This window comes from Necator americanus, chromosome II, assembly GCF_031761385.1.
Source record: "Necator americanus strain Aroian chromosome II, whole genome shotgun sequence".
NCBI lineage: Eukaryota > Metazoa > Nematoda > Chromadorea > Rhabditida > Ancylostomatidae > Necator > Necator americanus.
In genome coordinates, this window is record NC_087372.1 from 33,196,291 (window position 1) to 33,217,202 (window position 20,912).

A 20,912-nucleotide genomic window follows, 5' to 3' on the forward strand; every position below is an offset into this window, starting at 1 on the left:
TGCTCGAGATAAGCGCATTTTTATTTTAAGATTTTTAAGGAGAATAGCAAAAATTTGCTAGTTTTAAGCATGAAAAAATCTAGTTTCACCTATTTAATTCTGATTATGACCAATTTCCCATTTCAGAAAAGTTTTTACCTAGACTGAAACAAAACCCTGACTCTACTGCTCAAATAAAATTAGTACGATAAATTAAGCACGACAACACGACATCTGACTTGTGTTCCCAAAATTCCTTTTCAACGACATAATCCGTCGCAAACTGCCCGAGTCCTAAAGAGCGGGAAAAGATTAAATTTTTAAAATACCAGTCGAAAGCAAATGTGCAGACATAACTCATAAGATTTCACTTTAGTATAATTTATCCTCTCATCTGGATTTTTTTTTTGAAAAATACAATTACCATTAAAATATCTCTAAATTCAAAATACAACTATCGGATGATTTCAAAAAAATGAAAACGTAAAAAATATAGCTCCAGTTATTTCAACCACAGTATTTGTTGATCTAAAAATTAAAAAAAATGAAATGAAATCAGCATAAAAGCAAACAAAAAAACATAAAACATATCAATTATGAAAAAACAAAAAAACATAAACATATCAAACATGAAAAAAACTTTCATGCAGAAAAAGAAATGCTCTTTTTAAATTATTTGTTGCATAGCGCTGAGCTCTTTTTCTTTTCTTTCCTTTAAATTTGAGGAAAAAAATTGAAAGAAGAGAAAAATTTGAAAAAAGCTTCTGCATAAATCTAGTAAAACAGTGAAATTTCTAAGAATTCCATAAAACCACCTTTCCGGGTTTCTGATTCGCATGGAGAAGTTTGAAGAAGTGGAATGGATGAGAAATCGATGGGAATATTCGGGATAGCTCAGAGATCTTTCAATCGTATGTGAACTACTCTCGAAAAGCATCAAAGAAGATGTTAACACAGCGAGACAACCGACTATAACTAAATTGACACGTCGAGTAGCGTTGCTGCGTCTGATGATGGGATCTCGCCAAATTCAGCATCCTCTGACACTACACTGCTATAAAATGAAAAAGTAGAACTTACTACTAGGTGATGGTGGTTCTCATACCTTCTTCTGGCTGCTAAGATTTGAAATTTAGAAAAAAAATGAAAACGATAGGGACAATAGGACAACGATCAATACAATACGACAATACATACAACAATGGGACAACGATAGGGAAACATGGGTCCCGATTCGAAAGGCAAGGGAACGCAGAAGGAGATTGCAAATAAATTTTTCACCTTTTTCTCGACAAGTTAAGGTGATTTCAGAGCAAATCCCCGTCCCAGCAAATTTAGAGATTTAGCTGAAACGAATATCAATATAAATGATAAATAATAGTAAATAAAATAACACTATAATATTACATATTAAATGAAAAATAATAATGAATAAATAAGAACAAATGCTAAAAATCTTGATTTATGTGAACTAAATGAATAATTTTTCTAACCAGGTGACAACGATTTGAGACATAGGAGACCCTAGCCTAGGAAAAAAAACGATTCTAGTTGTTCGAGGTGAAATTTGCTTAGGATAGTGGGATATCGAAAAACTGTAAGCTAGTCAGAAATTGAAATCAATTTATAATCAATTGAGGTATGAACAAAATCAATACTGGAGCTCAATCGAATGTAAAACAAAAACCGATCAAGGCGAAACAGAACACCAAGAGGAGCTCGCTATGTGAAATGGCATTGATTTGGATTTGTTCTACAGGAGCAGCGGATCCATAACAACGTCTGCATATCGCTGGAGCCATGTTTTCTTTACTGCTCGATCCGCTAACCAGTAAGGAAACTACAATAGCGACTACAATGGCGTATTTCACCCGATTCGCAGTTATTATTCCAGGACGCTTTTATCCGATTTTCTGAATTAATCCCTACAAAATAGGCTAGGGAATAAAGATCGAGAGGATAAGTTAGTTATTTTCGACGTTCCAGAAATTATTAGGACGAAATCGCTGGCCTGAATTAGGATCAGCGGTAGAAAATTGAACCCACATGTTGATGTATAGAATAGTAAGTACTAAATGAAGGAAGCAATAAATAGAAACATTTTTAAACAACAAAAAATTATAAGGGCGTGAAATAGTAACGTAGAACAAAAGAGTCCAAAATCGAAAAAGAAATTGTTGTGCCACTAGCTGATTTATATGAGGACAACTGACTGCAACTCTATGAAATTGATTTTTGATCGCGAAAGATCAAAAATCCGCAATTTCTCATGCACCTATTTCGGCTATGGTCCTATGGTGCAGTGTTACTTGTAGAAAGCATCCGTTATCATCAAGTTCTTAGAATTTTTCTTAGAATTTGTATATTAGAGCTAATTAGTTCTATTCTTTGGGCTTTTTTTGTGATAAAAAACGGTTTTTTCCTCCCTAGCTTCTCCTGGTTCATTTGCCAAGTTTTTGTGTGGATTTCATAGATGTTCTGTAAAACGTTTCCCATTTCAGAAATCAGTTGATTTCTCGTTTCCTTCTAGTGAAACTAAATTCATGTTATCTTGAATGCTTGATATTCCACGAAATTCCACGAAAAATGGTCGATTTTTTAGGAAATTGTGGGTGGGAACTGAAGATGAGAGCAAAGATCACACGACTACCATAGATCACAATTAAGTCGACCATCTCATATTCTGTGGTCTTTTTTCTGATGCTAAAATCCTAATTAAATGATTAATAAGATTTCGACCACCTGTTAATCGTACAGTCCACGCTACACGCTGATCTAGTATTATTTTTTGTTAGCAAAACAGCGAGACGTTAAAGAGTTATGCTTATTTACTTTATTAATTAGGGAAGAAAATCCTTCTCTCTACGTGGATTCCAGCATCGTCGCCGGTTCTTCGTGTTTCTCAATCTTGTTGGCTCTCTAGGGCTGCTATTTATTATTATTATTATTATTATTATTATTATTATTATTATTATTATTATTATTATTATTATTATTATTATTATTATTATTATTGTTATCTTACAGGCCTAGTATTCTTGTGTAGGGAGACCGTGCCTTGGTGCGAAGGCGACCTTCCATCATAAATTCTCCTAGATTCCAGCACATTACAGTAATACTCCATCCCTCCTTGTGGCTATGCCTAATAATTCGTTTCTTTATTACTCATGTTATTCTTTGTCACTAAATACCTCTGCCTAGACGTCTAATAAACATATATTTTTTCTATTTCATTCCCGAAGATCCGATAAGTCTGAATATACAGAAAGTATACGCAAGAATCGAAAAACGGCTAAGTTCATTCAAAAAGTGGCATAAAAATACAAAATGGGTAAGGATATCCAAAATTATAATAATATAATAATAAAATGGAAAAAACATAAAAGTTCAAAATATGTAAATAATAATAGTAGAGGATCTGAAAACTGACAAATTTTTCCGTAATTATGTCTCTCTTCTACACATTCACAGAAATTCACCATCAACATGTTCGTAGATATTTTTCTCATGTAATTTTCATAGCTTCTAACAAGTATAGAGGAATAAATTAAAAAGATTATATGAATCTGCGTTGACGGTGTATTATGACTGCTATAACAACGGAAGAATAAGTAAACAAAGTGCTGAAAGTATTTTTCGAGCCAAAAAAATACGCTCATGGAATCTGCTTAAAGGCATCACTCCATGAATCTGAGGTGGTACGGATTTCAGGTGGAGTATTCGTGTACGGAATGGGAGACTTTGGAGAGAGGGGGTGATTCCGTCCATTTCTTCCTAATTGCCGTAAAAAACGGCCCGGAAGATACGGCTTCAGGCGTTCTGGCGCACTATTTTCTACAAGGATTTCGATTGGAGCGCGCCAGCCTTGTGCGGCGCCGCATCTTCCCGGCCGTTTTTTACGGCAATTAGGAAGAAATGGACGGAATCACCCTTCTCTCTATAGTCTCCCATCCCCTATACGAATACTCCACCTGAAATCCGTACCACCTCAGATTCATGGAGTGATGCCTTTAAGCGCAAAAAAGAGTTAGTAGAAAACAAAAACAGATTACTGTAACTGTACCAAGCAGTTGAAAAGTTCGACTTTCAATGAACCTCGGCATAGTTGAATTTATATTATCGAGTTTGATAAGCTGTACACGAGGTTGTTAAACAAATTTATTGGCTAACGTTTCGGCTATATCGCCTTCTTCAGAGCCTGAAAGGGCGATATTCAATCTACAATTCAAACGACCAACCTCTCCACAACTAAACTGATAGACTCCACGCCTACTTTCAATCACAAATTCAGCGACTACACTGAATGCTCACCTTATATCGGAGACGCCTAGCATGGACCGCTGACTGATCGATCACGAGGGCGAATGGTTCGAATGTCACATTCGGACGGCAAACCATTCGAGATATGGCGCTCCTGCTTATCAAGACATTCACCCTTGCGGTTCATTTTAGGGTTTTTGGTTTGGATCAAAAATCCCCCCAATTTTAGCCACGTTTTAGTTTCGTGCGCTAAGATTTGGACCCTAATTTCAAATCGGCTCCGTCGTGTTTTGCGTTCTATGGGCACCAAGGTGTCATCTCTAACCTATTCTTGCCTCTTTTGATGCGGACATACAGCGGTCGTGCCGTTTCACCGATATACTCGTCGCCACAGTTCGTGCAAGAAATTATATTTTATTATTTATTATTTATTTATTATTATTATTATTATTATTTATTATTATTATTTATAATAATATTATTTATTTATTATTTATAATAATTATTTATTTATTATTTATTATTTATTTTATTATTATTATATTTATTTATTATTCATAATAATAAATAAATGCCAATAATAATGTTAGCCAATAAATTTGTTTAACAACCTCGTGTACAGCTTATCAAACTCGATAATGTAACTGTACCGTTGTCAAAACGCAAGTTAGTAGGAACAAAAAGTGCAGTCATGTCCTTTTTTCTGAAACTCTTCATTCTCCCTTCATTTCGAATAAAATGACATGATATTTGTTCCAGATGACATTCGTCGTGTTTTTTTTTTCTTGTTTACTTGAACCTACATATATCAGTCATGTCATCTCGACGTACAAGTACATATCAAACAATGTCATATTCACTATCATAAAATTTTTTAGTAAATTCCGTAGGGTATTGCTGAGATTTCTGTCTGGAATTTCAAATGTCATTTCCGTACATATGTATGTACAGCTGAGCAATATAAGCAAACAATAGCAATATTTTGAGATCCAAAAAACAAATAAATGCATGGAATCTCTTTTGATTTGTTCTCACATTATCCACAATAAATAAGCACCAAACGACGAAATTAACCTGTTATCCATTGTGAATGACTGATTGTTCCCATTGACTATCGAATGAAAATAATTTATAATTAACTAGACTATTTATATTTCGTTGTTTTATCCGTATGATTTATTTAAGATGAGGATGATGGAACTAGAAAAGCTAAGCCGGACCATGAATTATCTACATATCTTGTGAAATTATCCTTAAAATTTGTTAAAGGTTACGACCGTCTACCAGAACCATTATTATTTTCTTTTTTTTGCCTTCGAAAATAATCTATAATATTTAGAATACAGAACATTTATATTACTTTGTTTTGCCATAATTTTGCTTCAGCACCAAAAACAGAGAGTTAAAAGAGAAAACAGTACTTAATAGGCAATTATTAGGAAGTATGCAATGCAGCGTCAATGGAATTTTCGTGAGTGACGGTTTGTTAGCACCTCATTCCGAGGAAAACGTCGTAGCAACACGTGATGGGACCACTGAATCTTTCAAGACCATTGAATCAAGGATTTTCAGTTTTCTTTTCTTTTTAACATTTTTCAACGAATATTTTTCTAGAATACGGTATAAGCTCCCGCAACAAAAGCTGCTGAAGGCAGAAATATATCTTTTGAATTTTCAACTTACGCCGCTGTCTGCTGATCATTATCCTGCTGATTTTTTATCATCTCATCATGATGATAAAAATTTTGGTTCATAGGCAACAAAAAAAAATTGGTTTCTATTGCAAACTATAATCATATGTGGCAGTCAATCTTGAAAGAAATTAATTGTTTCTGCTCTCGTTTACACTTCTGAGTATTTTCCTCTGTGGTTTAAAATCGTTCTGTTTTATGCCAAGAAAACAAAAACAATGTTTTATTTCGTGCTTTTTTAAACCTCCCTTAAGCAGATGAGACAGTTTTCTTCGCAACTAAGGTGATCAAATGATAGGACGATCTGTTGTAAACCTATCCGTCCTGAAGAATCAGTTGCTCTTATAAATTGAAAGTGACGTTCACCTGTTTCGCAATTTTCTGAATTTTTCTAACTAGAAACAGAAAGTTGGTAAGAATGAAACTAGTCGCTATCGCTTGTTTTCTGCCCATAATTGGCCTAAACACAGCTTGAAGAGTAAGCTTTAATTGAGGGTTGAGCTTATAATTTCAGATCGCCTCAGAGCTACACAGGATCGCCCACACTCAAATGTCAGTTAGGGAAACTTCATGAAACTTCGAATAATTTCTTGTGTATGTGCGAAGAGAAAACTTAATATCGTGCTTATGTAATCCTGAGACAATCGGTTACAGTATAATATCCAAAAAAGGAAAATGGAATACAAAGAAGACCAAAGCTTTTGGTGAAACTCTCCCGGCATCTTAGCTGAAAAAAGCAACGCAAAGAGACTAAACACATCCGCAAATTATGTTTTGATGGTAGAAAGGGCTCCATTAAGTGATACCACATTGAAACAATGACTAGCACCACTCATTAGTCCCACGTGATTCAAATTTCGATCACATTATCATTTCACCAAAATGTTTCGATTTGTTACACTCGCTCCCAAGAAGAGGGAACCCCGTAGTAGCACCAAGCTCCACTTAACTGACTTGAGTTAATAAATATTATCGTCTGACGCGGAACACGGCAAAGAGGACCCTGTGGACTTTTCAGCGAATGCCTCTGAAATTTATCGTATTTTTTGGATATTCCTGAGGAGATGCAGGCGTGCTTCGACCAAGCCAGCTCGTTCGTGGAGACGTAGACATCACGTATATATATATGTGCTCCAATCGTTCATGGAGACCCAAACAACCGTCTTAGATGTTCTTCTGGCCATAGAGACGCAAACAACAGCGTAGTAAAAAAGAAGGTGTGAGTTGTCGAAATTACCGAATAATTTAAAGAACAATTTAGTTCTAATAAAAGAACGAGAGCGAGATTTTCTCTAGATATTATCTTCAGGATGTATTATCAAATGAACGCTTTTTCTTCCAAGAGGACAGAGATACAGTAGGCGCTCTGTTTGGAAATGAATCAGGCTACAAAAAAGCTTGGGATCCAGAGGATAAGGATAATCTTCCTTTTCGTCATTTTTGAAAACTAAAATGTCCCCTGTTTTCAACGAAAATCTTCATATACGTATCGTTATGCTATTAGACGCATCGTTGTCTCATATTTCACATGAAGATTACTCTTGCTTCTGGTAACACAAATTTGAGATCATGTCACATCACAAAATTCCAGTGGATGTGTCTGATTCTCCAACACAATCTAGTAGCTCGTGAATTATATTCTAGCTGGTGATGCAACGTATGATTAGTGGTAGGTAAGCAGAGTCAGCTATTTAGGTTGCAACGACGGTGAATCTCAACAGAATGCGCTCCACCGCTAATTGCTCTGCTGAAGCATGATCGAAGCATCTTCTACAGTCGGGCCGGAACCTCTTTACACGCACAAGTCTGGAGCAATTGCACGCATATTCGATCTTCAGCAAAACCTCGAACAGAATCAACCTATTTGTTGCTACTCCATATCCTGCGAAATCATTGCCGAGTTTCCTCAAGTGCTCTTTCACCACTTCACTTCAAAACTTTCGCTCGTTTCGATAAAGTACACTTTTAATTGAAAACGACACACTCCTCAGAACACCTTGAAAAAGGCGGTCTGCAGGTTTCTTTAGTATGCGACCAAAAAAGCGAAGACGCTTTTCTGTAGACACTTTCGATGGCGGTGCAAGATGTTGATATTTTTCACATGTCATCCGCCTGTATACCGCATCAATCTTTGCGTAAATGTCTTCATTGTGGCATACCCTAGGCCAAAAATAGCCAACCAGCCGCCTAAGCAGCTTCTTTTCAATCAAGTCTTTCTAACACTGTAGACGGTGCTCCCCAAGTCTCCGATCCTTACATCATGACCATAATGCTTGCAAATTTTGACAAGAGGGAAATAGGATTTGTAAACTTTATTTAGATGTGCTCAACCCAAAAATCTTTGATTGCAATCATCTGCGACGAGTTTAGTCAAGAAATCCTGAACGAATATAGTGAATAACGTCAATTAAGCTAGTGACTCCTCTAAATCATGAGACTATTGAATGTGCCCGTGACTATCATGTGTCCACTGCACGTTTATGAAGAGAGGAAATGAAGCTATAAGTAAAAAAAATAATAGAATGTTCCTGAATAGAAAACAAATTGCTTTAAGCATTGGTTGTTCCAGTTACAACGGTTTGGAAATGAGTAGTTGGTAAAAAAAAAGTTGCATCAGGCAAGCCCAATTCAAAGAAAAGAATCAAAGTGTATTCCCTATTGAAATGCAAACAAGCAGCACAGCAACCCAGAAATCTTTGATTACAATCATTCGCCGCGAATTCACTCAAAGAATCCTACATCAGTACAATGAATAACGTTAAAGGCATCACCCCACGAATCTGTGGTTGGGCAGATTTCAGGTGGAGTATTCTTATAAGGGATAGAGCGGCGCCGCATAAGGCTGGCGCGCTCCAGTCGAACTCCATGTAGAAAATAGTGCGCCAAAACACTTGAAGCCGAAGCTTCCAGGCCGTTTTTTACGGCAATTAGGAAGAAATGGACGGAATCACTCCCCTCTCCATAGTCTCCCATCCCGTATACGAATTCTCCACCTGAAATCCGTACCACCTCAGATTCGTGGAGTGATGCCTTTAACCCAATGACGCTTCCAAATCGCAAGACTCTTGAATATGATTGTGACTATTCCGTGTCCCTTGCATATTTGTGAAGAGAAAGATTGCAGCGAAATAATTACAATAAAGAATAAAAGTTAGTAATCATTGGTTAATAATGTTGTTAATAGAATATGGAAGTGGTAAAATAGAACATAACAACTGCTATCGGCTTACTTACAACCTACAACCTTTAAAGGACTTTTGAAATCTTCACTACAAGGAAAAATTGTCCATTTGATGGACATAAACAGATATAAACAAACCAAACCTTGCATAAAACCATAGAACTATGCGATGATACAGACTGTGGCTATAGGTAAAGGCATCACACCACAAAATTGATAATTCTTCTCTCGAAGAAAATATAGGATTGGAGGTGTAGATCACGAATAAGAGTGTTTCACGCTCCCTTTAATCGTCCTAAAAAAAACGACGAGGGAGTTCTAACGTGCCACCCTTGTGCACGTGCCGCGTCCGCGAACAAGCGGGTAATAACGAATGAGATTTCCCCAACGTTTTATTCAGGTAAAACCTGATAGGTAGAAATGGATGGACTGCTGAAGAGTCAGCGCATGTACAAAGGTGTCGTCGTGAGGCGCCTTGTAGGAAAAATCGTACAGCAGGGCCGTTACCCACGAGTTTTTCTTTCAAAAGACGATTAAGGGGATTTGAACGTGAAAATGCCCGTACACGTAATTTACACCTCTAACACTATCTTTTCGTGTAGAGATCCGAACCAAGGTTTCGTGATATGCTGGCTTTAAAGGCATCACCCCACGAATCTGAGGGGATCGTAGAGTATGGAGAGAGGGGTGATCCCGTCCATTTCTTCCTAATTGCCGTAAAAAAACGGCCCGGAAGATACGACTTCGGGCGTTCCGGCGCGCTATTTTCCACAAGAAATTCGATTGGAGCGCGCCAGCCTTTTGCATGCGCCGCATCTTCCGGGCCGTTTTTTATGGCAATTAGCAAGAAATGGACGGAATCAATCACCTCTCCATAATCTACGATCCCGTATACGAATACAAAATCTTAAATCCGTACCACTTCAGATTCCTGGAGTGATGCCTTTAAGCAAGAAAGAACAGCAGAAGTTGAAAAAGAACAGTGAACCTACTCTCCACTAAGAGAGTATCCAACGAGATTTTCAATAAAGTGAAAGGAACGTCAATCTATAGAAGCACAAGTCTAGAAAATCCAATATTTGACCAACAAATCTGCTACAATTACGAGTGAAGCCCCACGCTAATGAAAATCACAACAATTCGCCGCTAATTCCTTGGATTCACTGCTTCGCACGTCAAGGATCTTCACAAATGAAAATGGATCTTAGCAATAGACTGGTGTTGGAACTCCACTTCTCGAATATTTATTTTTGATATCCTAATTCTACAACAATATCACTATCGGCAGTTAAGAACACGAGCTCTTTTTACCTCTCCTGAGTTCTCTTGAGTTGTCGGGTGCAAAGTCTACTTTTAACCATAGTTTTCGAGTGGTGGGATAATAATTCATAACAACAAACACAGTAATTGTCAACAACAGCTAACATGTCATTGTAATTCTCAGAAAAATATTTATCAAAACGAATTAAGTTGCACTTGAACTGTTATTGTTATTGATCCTCGGATTTTGTTTCAGCCTTTCTTTGACCTTTCCAGAGTTTAACTGAAGTAGTTTGTAGTGAACAACAATTGCAAATGTAATGCACAATAGGTGTCGACCCGTCAGCTTTCAGTTGAACTCCGCCTTTTTCTTGTAAGGCACATCCGCATTGTGGACAAAATCGGAACAACTCCATGAGCGCCTGTCCTTGAACCATGAAAATCTGCTGCATGAAACTTGGATCTGTCTCATTCAGCTCAGGAACATCATTAGATGATTGGTTTTCACTTGGTGCTATCCTTAGACCCGTAACTTTCTGATCCTGAAAAGTGGAAACTGTTCTCTCCGACAAGTTGAAAAATAGATCGAATATCAATTAGATTATGAAAACAACATTTCAAATCGCAAGATTAGCAAGTGCTAAATCACTGTTACAGACAATGGATTGCTGCTCCTGTATGCAAAAAGATTTGGTCAAAAAGTATTGAAATATTATTATATCAGGTATTTACAGTGCAGCTGGAGCTGTGAGCAATAGTAGGGTCAAAACGACGTTAAGTCTAGTGCTTCTGCGTAAACAGTTGCGTTCAAGGCGACGCGTGAAGTTAGCAGCTGCGACAGAGCTAAGACAGTTATTCTTTTTGTGCAGTTCGTCTGCAATCAGCGAAAGTCCCATCTCAGTCGCATCCGCATACGCAATTGCACTTCGTGTCGTTCTGACCCAATAATGCAGCACATACATCGCTATTCTTATTCTTTTATTCCACTTCGAAACATTTGTGACTGTTTCATCACTTTCCTTTCGTTTTTTTTTTTTGCGGATCAAGAAGCTGTGAGCAGTAGCTTATAATTCACTCGGAAAAACTCCTATCTATCTTCCACGAGTCCTACTTCTTCGGTAATCTAATCTTCGATAATTTACAGTAACTCCGAGACTGGTCACGTTTTCCATTTTGAGCATGTGCTATTCAAGTGGGAATATCATCCACTGCTCAGGTACTGTAATGAGAACTCACAAAAAAAGTGAAGCTGCAAACTCGTGGTTTCACCAAGCTGAACGATATGGATTTCAATCTCATGTTCACTGAACCGCGCGCTCTAAGAGCAATTTCCTATTCAGAGATGTGGTTGGAAACAAACCTCTCCCAAAATATCAGCACAATGATTTGGAGATCGTTGTCTCGGTAACCCATTCCCAGCCTCGGATGTGCTTGCACCCTCATGGCATGACGATGATTTTTCCTGGTCATCGGTTTCAGAAGAATCCATAAAACCACAATCAGGAGCTAGTAGTAACGTCGTAATATCAACTTCTCGGTCATGAATATCGATAGCTGTCTCCGTCTTAATTCAAAATTGAGGAAAAATCATACCAATGAAAACTGAGTGCAAATACCTCTGAGAAAAAATTTTCATCTTTATAAAATGGAAGCTCTTCGGGCTTTAGCTTTGCGAGTGATGACGGTTGTAACTTCTTCCCCGATTGGTATTCGGAGAAGTACTGTTGCAAACAACGATTCATGAACTGTCCAATGTCCCTTGCTTTGATGACCACCTTTTCCTGAACACAGTTATGTTCATGCCCAAAGAGCTTCGTATCTATGTTCTATAAGCCCGTGACATGGAGATAAAGGATAAAGGGTAAAGTCACTGGCGTATCAATCCACTTGGGATGCGCCAACGCGTTTTATTGGAATTCGTAATCGTTGAGATTTTTTTGGAACGCGTGTTAGCCTATACAATGACCTGCGGGGGCCAGCCGGTGATCAAGTCAGTGTTTTTATCCTCCCAGACAAGTCTGGTACCAATTTATCGACCCCGGAGGGATCAAAGGCTTGGTGAGCACTAGGGCGGATTCGAACCTCCGATCGATCGTGCAGGAAGCGGAACCTCTAACCGCTACACCACACCCGCCCCGACATGGAGTTAAAGATTTATTAATTATGGATGGAGGCGCTTGCTTCAGCATCTTCACATGTTCTGCTCAAAAATTGCCAAACTCTAATGATGGTTTCGTTAGCGCATTATTTTTTTAAAATCCACTCACACAGTCAGGGTCAAACGTATAATCGGGGCACGATTCTCCCAAAAACGACACATCTCCCTTCCTCCTATCCTCTCATTTTTTTCTTTAAATAGTCGCTCATGTACCAGTTCAAAACTGAATATAACAAATAAAATTTCTGAAAAATGAATACCAAAGTAATAGATAAATTAAAATAAAGGTAAGATTCTATAATGAGCAACAAGTAAAATAAACATAAGTAAATAGAAATGAATTCACAGCATTTACGCGCAATTTGCAGTTGAAGCGATGAACACCAACCTTGAATGGGAAAGAGCGCAAGACTGGTGCGGATTTTGGTAAGTTGGAATAAAAATTTATAAGTTGGTGTCAAAAAAAAAACCCTAAAAAGGCAAATAAACATGTATGTCTCAGGAGAGAGTTTGCGATATAAGGTAATTAAACTGCCGTTCTTAGAAAATATCTGGCTTTTATTTTGGCAGTTATTAGAGAAAAGGTTGGGATTTTTAGCAGGTTTCCTAACTTCTTCTCATTTAACTTCTGAGAAAAAAAAAGAAGACAGAACAAGATTCTGGTAGGAAAAATCCTTTCCTATAATGTATTTCAAAATCAATCACGTTCTGCAAGGTATCTGCTGAGCTATTGGGTTTTGTCCATAGTCGCACACGTTTTTACGCACAACTAGAATCCGAAGTTACGCACTCTTCTTCCTTGACTATGATAGCGGGATTAACAAGTCCACCGCTATTTACAAATAGCAGATCAAGAAAAACCCATAATTGAACGTTTTTATCTCCACAAATGTCCCAATTCTCTCTAAAACTAGTTGGGAAAAATCCAAAAAAGGAGCGAAAATTTATTATTTTTCACAACTAGACTCCGAAGAAATACGAGAAATAGAAACTCCTAATGTTCGTCTTTCTTTACGCCGATTGTGACATTGTTGTAGAAAGGAGATAGGAGATATATGGTCGTGAATTTGTTATATAACCCACGAAGTATTTTTGTGTCAAGTAGGGATATCTTTGTTGTCGGAGTCTTCCATGACCGCTTCCTTCTCAATTGAATCAATGGCCTTCTTCAAGGTGATGGATGGGAGAGAGCAACACCTGCTCTCGCGATGTTTCTTTGAGATTTTAAGCGGTGTGTAGAAAAAGCAATCTCGCGTAAAGTGAGGTAAAGTAACAAGTGAAGATCCTTTCCGCTATGTTTGTGAGGATTAGCAGTAAGTCCCTCGGATGTTCAGACTCGATCTTCAGATGGTGAGGAGGCAAGTGGACGTGGCTGTCGACGAAATCCGAGCAGAAGTAGTGAATGACCTCCATCCCCTTTCTCGATGCTGCAGTTGTTCAGCCTAGATTCCGGAGGGCTATCATTTTTGTTGTACAAATGGGAACGTTCCGACGGACGCAACGAATGCTCCTGCCCAACTCTGTTGCTTCGGCCAATACTATTGCTCTTCTCTCTTTGCGGTCCTCTTTTATCGCTTTTCTGCAAAGACTCAGTGTTCACGGTTGCCTGCAGCACGTGCCGCTCCACGGTGACGAATTAGCTCTAGAGTTCCCTGAAACAGGGCTCTTGGTGCTTTTAAAACTCTCCCTTTTTTCGTACAGCTGTGAAGATGTTTTGTGAGCCAATTATATTTACCGTAGATGTTGTCATTGCAGTTTCCTTTCAAAAGCTGGCTAGTGAAGCGAAAATGTCCCAGCCAATGATGGTTCTTGGTTTGGTAAACTTTCTCTCCTTTCAGTGTAAAAGATAATCTTCCTTGATTGAAGGCGATACCCCAATACCGTACAGAAAACCTTGGTACAACAGCAACTTCCGTCAGGCAAAACCTTTTCATTGACGATGATGTGGTCAATTTCATTATGGTACCCTCCACCGAGTGACATCCACGGTGAGAGTAGAAATAGGGCTTCTGGATTTCTACGGGTTCCTATGGATCGTCTTAGTTTTCGTGATGAACTCGGAAAGCCTCTCTCCCTTACTCCGTTGTAGGTCAAGGGTTCCTATGTGAACCTCCTATGGCGCTCCTCTGAGACCAATTTTGGCATTGAAACCAACTACAATGATCTTGTACAAGGTACGATCTTCTTTATAAAACTTCTCTAGATCCATAAAGGGTTCGATTTCGTCTTCATCGTAACCTAATACTGGAGGGTATGCGACAAGCAAAAAAGAGCGAAAGCTGAAGCTGATCCACATCTTCTCGTCGTTGATCGTTCGATTCGAATCGTCACTTGTTCGAATGTCGTCATCCTTACCCTTTTCCGTCTCACGAGAATAGATGATTTCCTTCCTGGCGCTACCTCGACTTTCCTCCAGAGCAACGAGATCTTTTTCTTTTATTGCATCGTGCATTAATTTTTTTAAACTACAAGATTTAATGCGTCATGTTGTAAGGAATCAAAACTTCGCCACTTGTTAGACACACTGCACTAAAATTGATTTGCACTGTCTCCAACGAGCACTGTCTCACCAAGATTCGAAATGCGGCTGTACAGTAATCTATCGGGCAAACATTCTTAGCGCCACCTATGTTGTTCTCCCAGCGCATACAGCATTATCTATTCTTTAGCTACCGTGCCTTTGTACGATATTCTTCGCTGAGTCTTTAATGTTCAATCTGCTGAATAACATCTAGCATTAACACCGCTGCAAGAGTGACTAGTAAATGTCGTTGTTCTGTTGTGACCGTTGTAGCGTTCAGGATCGAGCATGATCGTATACAACGTTCACAACAGTGCTGCATAAAGTTTTTTTATCCCTTTTCGTTATGTTTACTATACGTATACAAAACCGTTTCATCTCATTAAAAGATACCAACGTTCGTTGCGTCACGAAACATAATAATAACAAAGGCGCGTGGGAGTGAATATCAAACACGAGTAACACGAGTACTGTGTTTGAAATATTTTACATCTATGGGTTTTGACATATATACATAATTTGACGGTCATTGGAAAGGAGAGTTTCCGAGTAATGCCTGCTACATTTTGTTGGTTTCTTTTGATCCTTCTCGTGGCTAGAAAAAAACCGGAAAGCATTTCAGCACAACCTTTTGGATTTTCTCGCTGTCTCGCTTCATATTTACAACATTTCTATTGACACACATACTTTCTAAAAGACTCAGTTTTTTTCATTACAATGAAGCAAAAGAGAATTGGAAGACAGAATTGAAGAATATCTCTCCTACATCAAGAATCATGTACATATCGAAGCAGAGCTGGTATCAGATCTTTCGTAGCAAAAAACTACTCTGTTAGATGAAGTTAGATGAAAACCAAAGCTAGGTAGGGGTTCAGGGTGAAGTGTGTAGTTGGGACGCTTCTAACAAAGACTAGTATAGTCGTGCATGAACATCGACTCTCATTGGGAATGTGTGCGAGATTGATGCAGATTTCGGTATGTTGAAACAAACATCTACAACATTGCGCTAAAAAAAACTTCTAGGGCATGTAAGTGCGCGTTCCATAGAGAAAAATTGAGCTGTAAAACTATATGTCATATCTACTATGCTAATTATACTACTGCGTTTAGAGATACTTTCGTTTTTGCTTCTTTTTTTTAAATTAGTTGAGACTAACTTTCAAATAAGGAAATCTTCTCTTTTATGACATATTTGGTGACAAGGTGATATCATCTCCAGATACCTTGATCCAAGATACCAAGCCAGCAAGCGATAATTGTCGGAATTGATGCGAAAGCAAAGATGGGACCTGAACAACAATCCGATGACTTCGTAAAATGACTCTATCCTACAGAAAAATTTCGGACAACTGAAATCGTCTGAAAGACGTTTGCGAGCAGCCGAATCTCATCCTTGCATCCACGTTTAAGAGGAATTATTGACGCCATCAGCTTACGTTGCAAGGGACAACCCCATTAACGACAGAAGAGCAGCGAAAGAGAAAGATGCCGACTCTCAAACTTCAGCTCGATTACGTTCTGACGAAGAACATAGCCAGACATCCGAAAATCTAAAGCTGTCTGGGACGTCGTATTCCATTCCTACCACCGCCCAGTTCTCACACACAGTTTCATGGTACTGCTCCAGAAAAGGTATTGAGGAGCTCAACATCAGCCAAAGCTCAACTTGGCACGTTCCGCCAACGGGAGTCGATCAACATTCGATTACGGACCAGGAAGAGAGTGGACAACGCTAACTCTTTCACTAAATGCATTCAGGACGCTGCAAAGAAAACGCTTCCAGTTTTAGCACCGAGGAAGAAGTTCGCCTTTGCATCTGCGGAGACAGTATCCACGTACAATTCTGTATGTGTTTCCTGCACTATTGGTGACTTCAGCGGGAGAAACGTCTGAGAAGGAGGTGGCGTCGTCAGCTGAAACGTGATCGTGAGAACAAATGGAAAAAAGCAAAAAGCGAAGGAGTTTGAGAAGGCGTTGGAAGACAAGAACCCGGGGAAAGCCTATGCTATATTGAAGCAGTATAACGACAAGATCAAGAGGTGTTCGCCTGTCCTGAACCCTGCCAACGGAGTCACTGTCGGGGAGGCAACCCCCCCCTCTTGAAATAAAAAATAAAAAAATTCCTTAAACAAAAAACCCCCCAAAACCCCTTGCCCTCCCCCGCTGTGGGAAAAAAAAAAAAACCAAAAAACAAAAAAAACAAAAAAAAAAAAATTATATATAAAAAAAAAAAAAAAAAAAAAAAAAAAAAAAAAAAAAAAAAAAAAAAAAAAAAAAAAAAAAAAATTTTTCCTTTTTTTTGAGACGAAGATCATCCGTTCAATATGGATTGAAAAAATTCCTCACACGAAGAGACACGCTATTATAATTCCTCTTCACAAAAAGCTATCCGTTACGGAACCCAGTAATTAACGAGGAATATCATTGCTGCGTGTAATGTACAAGGTTTTGGAGCGGATCATCCTGGATCGACTAATGCGACATCGCGAAGAAACCACCCGTGACGACAAAGCCGGCTTTCGCCCTGGTCGATCGACGATTGATCAGGTATTTATTGTGAGGAAAGTGAATGAATGTGTGGCACTGGTATTGGAAGCCTCCACAGTTAGCTTTTTTAGACTTCGGAGCCAATTTCGACTGCTGCTGTCCGAACACCAGCTGGATGTACTACACCGTTCGAAGTGGAAACTGGGATGAGACAAGGGGCCGTGGAAGAACCCCTTCTGTTCAACTTTGTCGTCGATGACATAATGCGGAGAACAGATGAGCAGTGTCCCGCCGATGTCATTTAAGCACTTTCTGCACGTCCCTTGGTTGATCTCGAGTACACCGACAATGTAGTAATATTCGCTTCTAGAAGCGCGAAGTTACAACATGTCGTTAACCTTAGCGAAATCAGCTGCAGCCTACGGACTACTACTCCGCTCTGGTAAATGCAAGCAGATGTGGATCTTCTCGAGACCCTCAACGAGAATCAGGGTGGATGGACAACCTATCGAACTCGTGGATAACTTCTGTTATTTAGGCTGTATGCTGAAAAACGATGGCAGCTACGAGAGAGATATTCAGCAAAGATGCGCTGAAGCTAACTCGGCATTTAACTCATTGACCAAGTACCTGCAGTTGACCCCTTTCGCCAACGGAGTCAAGCTGCGAGTCTACCTATCCGCAATTCGCCCTATCATGATCGGAGACTTTGGCAGTGCCTGCGACGGTGATGGAAAAGCTTGACTTCATGGAGAGAAAGCTGTTTAGATGACCGCTATGTTTCGTTTGTCCGTTGGTATGCCATGACGAAGAACTTTACTTGGAAGTGGACATGGTGTACCGGCGGATGTAGAAAACGTCAACATCTTGCCCGGCCTTCTGAGTTAGTCACGGAAAACCATCTTCGCTCTTTGATCACGTTATGAGGAGACAGTCTGATCGCCTTTTTCAAGTTTTCCTGGAAATGCTTCCAGATTCTAATTGAAAAAGGCTCCCCGGTCGTAGAAGAAGTTATGGACGGAGGTAATGAAGAAAGATTTGAGGACACATGGCACTGACAGGCAGTTCAGTCGAGACGTGAAATTCCGCCGCTTGTGGAATAGCGACGGATGGGTAGATTCTATGTGAATTCTATCTGAAGATCGAACAAGATGGGCTCGGATATGTTCAAGGACGGCGCACCCAGGCGGCGACGCGGACGCGTTAAGCCGTAACACCCGCTCGCCGATCAAGTCAAGATTAAGTCAATAAATAAATAATAAATAGGATCTTCAATATAATGAACTGGTCGTTACGGAAGAGTGCCAAAACAATGTGCAAGCCATAAATAAAACGAAACTTGCCTACTGCGGCCTCTTAGTACTCAATACGATGTCACTTCCTCAATCGTTCATTCAAATATTACACGATTTCAAAGACAAGTATCGAATACGACTTATTGCGACCTTTCCACCACGCCGCTTCGACCGTAGCCACTTATGCAACTGCACTGCAACTTCAGGTTGTTTTGACCGAACTATAACTATGCACGAACTAATTTCATAAGTATTTTATCATATGAAGTTAACGAAACATCAAACTTATTCCCGTTATAATACTTCCTTTTGTGGTGTTGTTAGTGGTAATGTTTATCCGTTTCTCAGAACATTCCTGGTAATACTCAGCAGTTACGCTCATAAGCTGCCTCGTCGTTCCACTTTTTTCTTATCATCTCCACATGTTCTGAACTCGGAACACAACGATTTACAATATCTATGTTCGGGAAATACAGCAAGAATGTGACCAGCTTGTGGTCCACCTCATGCTTTTGTATGCGCCGCAAATAGTCAGCCTTGCGGCTTCAAGCGTTTCAAGGCGCTATTTTCTACAGCGAGGTCTATTCGAGCGCATCAGCCTTGTGCACACGCCGCATCTTCTGGGCCGTATTTTCATGAAACTCGGTGCGGTTGCGTAAGCGTTCGCGCTCGAAGCGGTGCGGCAGAACTTAACGGTTAGAGGGAGGGACCTTTGGTAACACCCTCTAACCGCTAAGCTCCACTGAGCTTCCAAGGTTGGTCCCTCGCTGTATTTCTTAATGGCCACACAGGATAGCTGTATTAAAGCGGAACATGGCAGGGACGACTGCGGCGTCAATTAAGTTAAGTAATAACGCACTTTTGTGCAGCAGCCGCAATCGTCCTAACATTCCCTGCAAACGACGTCAGAATTGAAGCTATAGGTCTACTCAACTTCTCTCACATCCAAATGCAAACCTTGCTTCCATTCGCCGACCCACACTGTATCCTGAATTCAACATTCTCTGGAATTCGAAGAAGAATTGTCAAATTCGAAGCTGACGCGTTTTCTTACCTAGTGTATAAACCTCTTTTTTCTGTTGATGCGTCGGCGCAGTTCACCGATCTTGGAACATAACGGTTTACAATATGTATTTTATCATCCCTCTTCCTTGTCGGCTTATATGGCAACGAATCTCCCCCCACCCCTTGTGGGCCAATTCTTACTTTTTGTGCGCCGCAGACAGTCAGTTTTGTGAATTCATTTTCTCCTATTATGATAAACTTTACCGATTAGACCAATCGCTGCCTTTCCTGAGTTTAAAACCTTCTTATCGTTGACCACCCTACCCCACGTGCACGCATAGTTGCAGCACCACCCGCCATGATCACATTGTGTTTAGTGAACACAAAGAAGACGTGGGTCAAGTCGGCTGAATCTAACATTGTTGCACGGCCAACCTACTAGCTCAATTCTCGTATTTACTGGATAAACTATGTATATCAGCATCCAAAATTAAGAATCAGGTGTTAAAAGACGTTAGGTTTAAACTGCCCACCAAATTGAAAGTAGCTTTTCCGTTGACCACCTACATGTGCCAGCACGTAGCAAGCAAAAAAAAAACAATAAGCAAATGAAGATTATCAAAAATCCACTAGTCTTACATCAATGATTTTGACTGCATCGTTCAAGGAGTCCACAAGAAGACGTGGAATATCTCCTTCATTTAGATAAGCGGTATTGCCAGAAGCTGTAGGATCATCATAGTGAGAAAACTGCACACTCATACCATCTAGTTTAGATGCAATATGGAGAGCCTGTTCAAGTAAAGAAGAATTTGTTTATTTAAAAAAAAAGCAAAAGTCCAGATCAAATGTGATTACATGTATGGAAATCTTGCTCACTCACCGCTTCAGCGTAATGAAAATGACATAATCGCTTGTTCTTCTCCAGACACTCTTTGAATGCGTTCCTGATTTTATGCAGAGGAGGAGAGTTTGCTAACATGAATACATGCATAAGTAAAGCTGTTTCTTGTCTTCTCTTCGATGCATAACGTAATGCATGCATAGAGCGGGATTTTCCGCATAAAATACAGCA

The 20,912-nt window shown here is 39.4% G+C and overlaps 4 protein-coding genes across 6 annotated transcripts; 2 read left to right on the plus strand and 2 right to left on the minus strand.

The window, feature by feature from the left end:
- Nucleotides 1-10,601: 10,601 nt before the first annotated feature.
- Nucleotides 10,602-20,882, minus strand: RB195_020267 (uncharacterized protein; the record flags this gene model as incomplete). 3 transcript variants are annotated; one of them, XM_064188496.1, is made up of 5 exons in its annotated part: nt 10,602-10,913; nt 11,732-11,935; nt 11,988-12,152; nt 20,477-20,629; nt 20,721-20,882. In XM_064188496.1, the coding sequence occupies 5 exons, from the start codon at nt 20,880-20,882 to the stop codon at nt 10,602-10,604; spliced, it is 996 nt and encodes a 331-aa protein (XP_064044375.1). The 3 variants fall into 3 exon arrangements, with proteins under 3 accessions (XP_064044375.1, XP_064044376.1, XP_064044380.1); XM_064188494.1 differs by lacking the exons at nt 20,477-20,629; nt 20,721-20,882 and adding an exon at nt 14,456-14,512; XM_064188495.1 differs by lacking the exons at nt 10,602-10,913; nt 11,732-11,935; nt 11,988-12,152 and adding an exon at nt 19,758-19,820.
- On the minus strand, nt 14,643-14,981 carry RB195_020268 (uncharacterized protein; the record flags this gene model as incomplete). The annotated part of the gene is made up of 1 exon (XM_064188497.1): nt 14,643-14,981. One exon carries the CDS (start codon nt 14,979-14,981, stop codon nt 14,643-14,645), a length of 339 nt encoding a protein of 112 aa, XP_064044377.1.
- On the plus strand, nt 17,487-17,842 carry RB195_020269 (uncharacterized protein; the record flags this gene model as incomplete). The annotated part of the gene is made up of 2 exons (XM_064188498.1): nt 17,487-17,597; nt 17,669-17,842. The coding sequence occupies 2 exons, from the start codon at nt 17,487-17,489 to the stop codon at nt 17,840-17,842; spliced, it is 285 nt and encodes a 94-aa protein (XP_064044378.1).
- Nucleotides 17,925-18,281, plus strand: RB195_020270 (uncharacterized protein; the record flags this gene model as incomplete). The annotated part of the gene is made up of 1 exon (XM_064188499.1): nt 17,925-18,281. One exon carries the CDS (start codon nt 17,925-17,927, stop codon nt 18,279-18,281), a length of 357 nt encoding a protein of 118 aa, XP_064044379.1.
- Nucleotides 20,883-20,912: the final 30 nt, after the last annotated feature.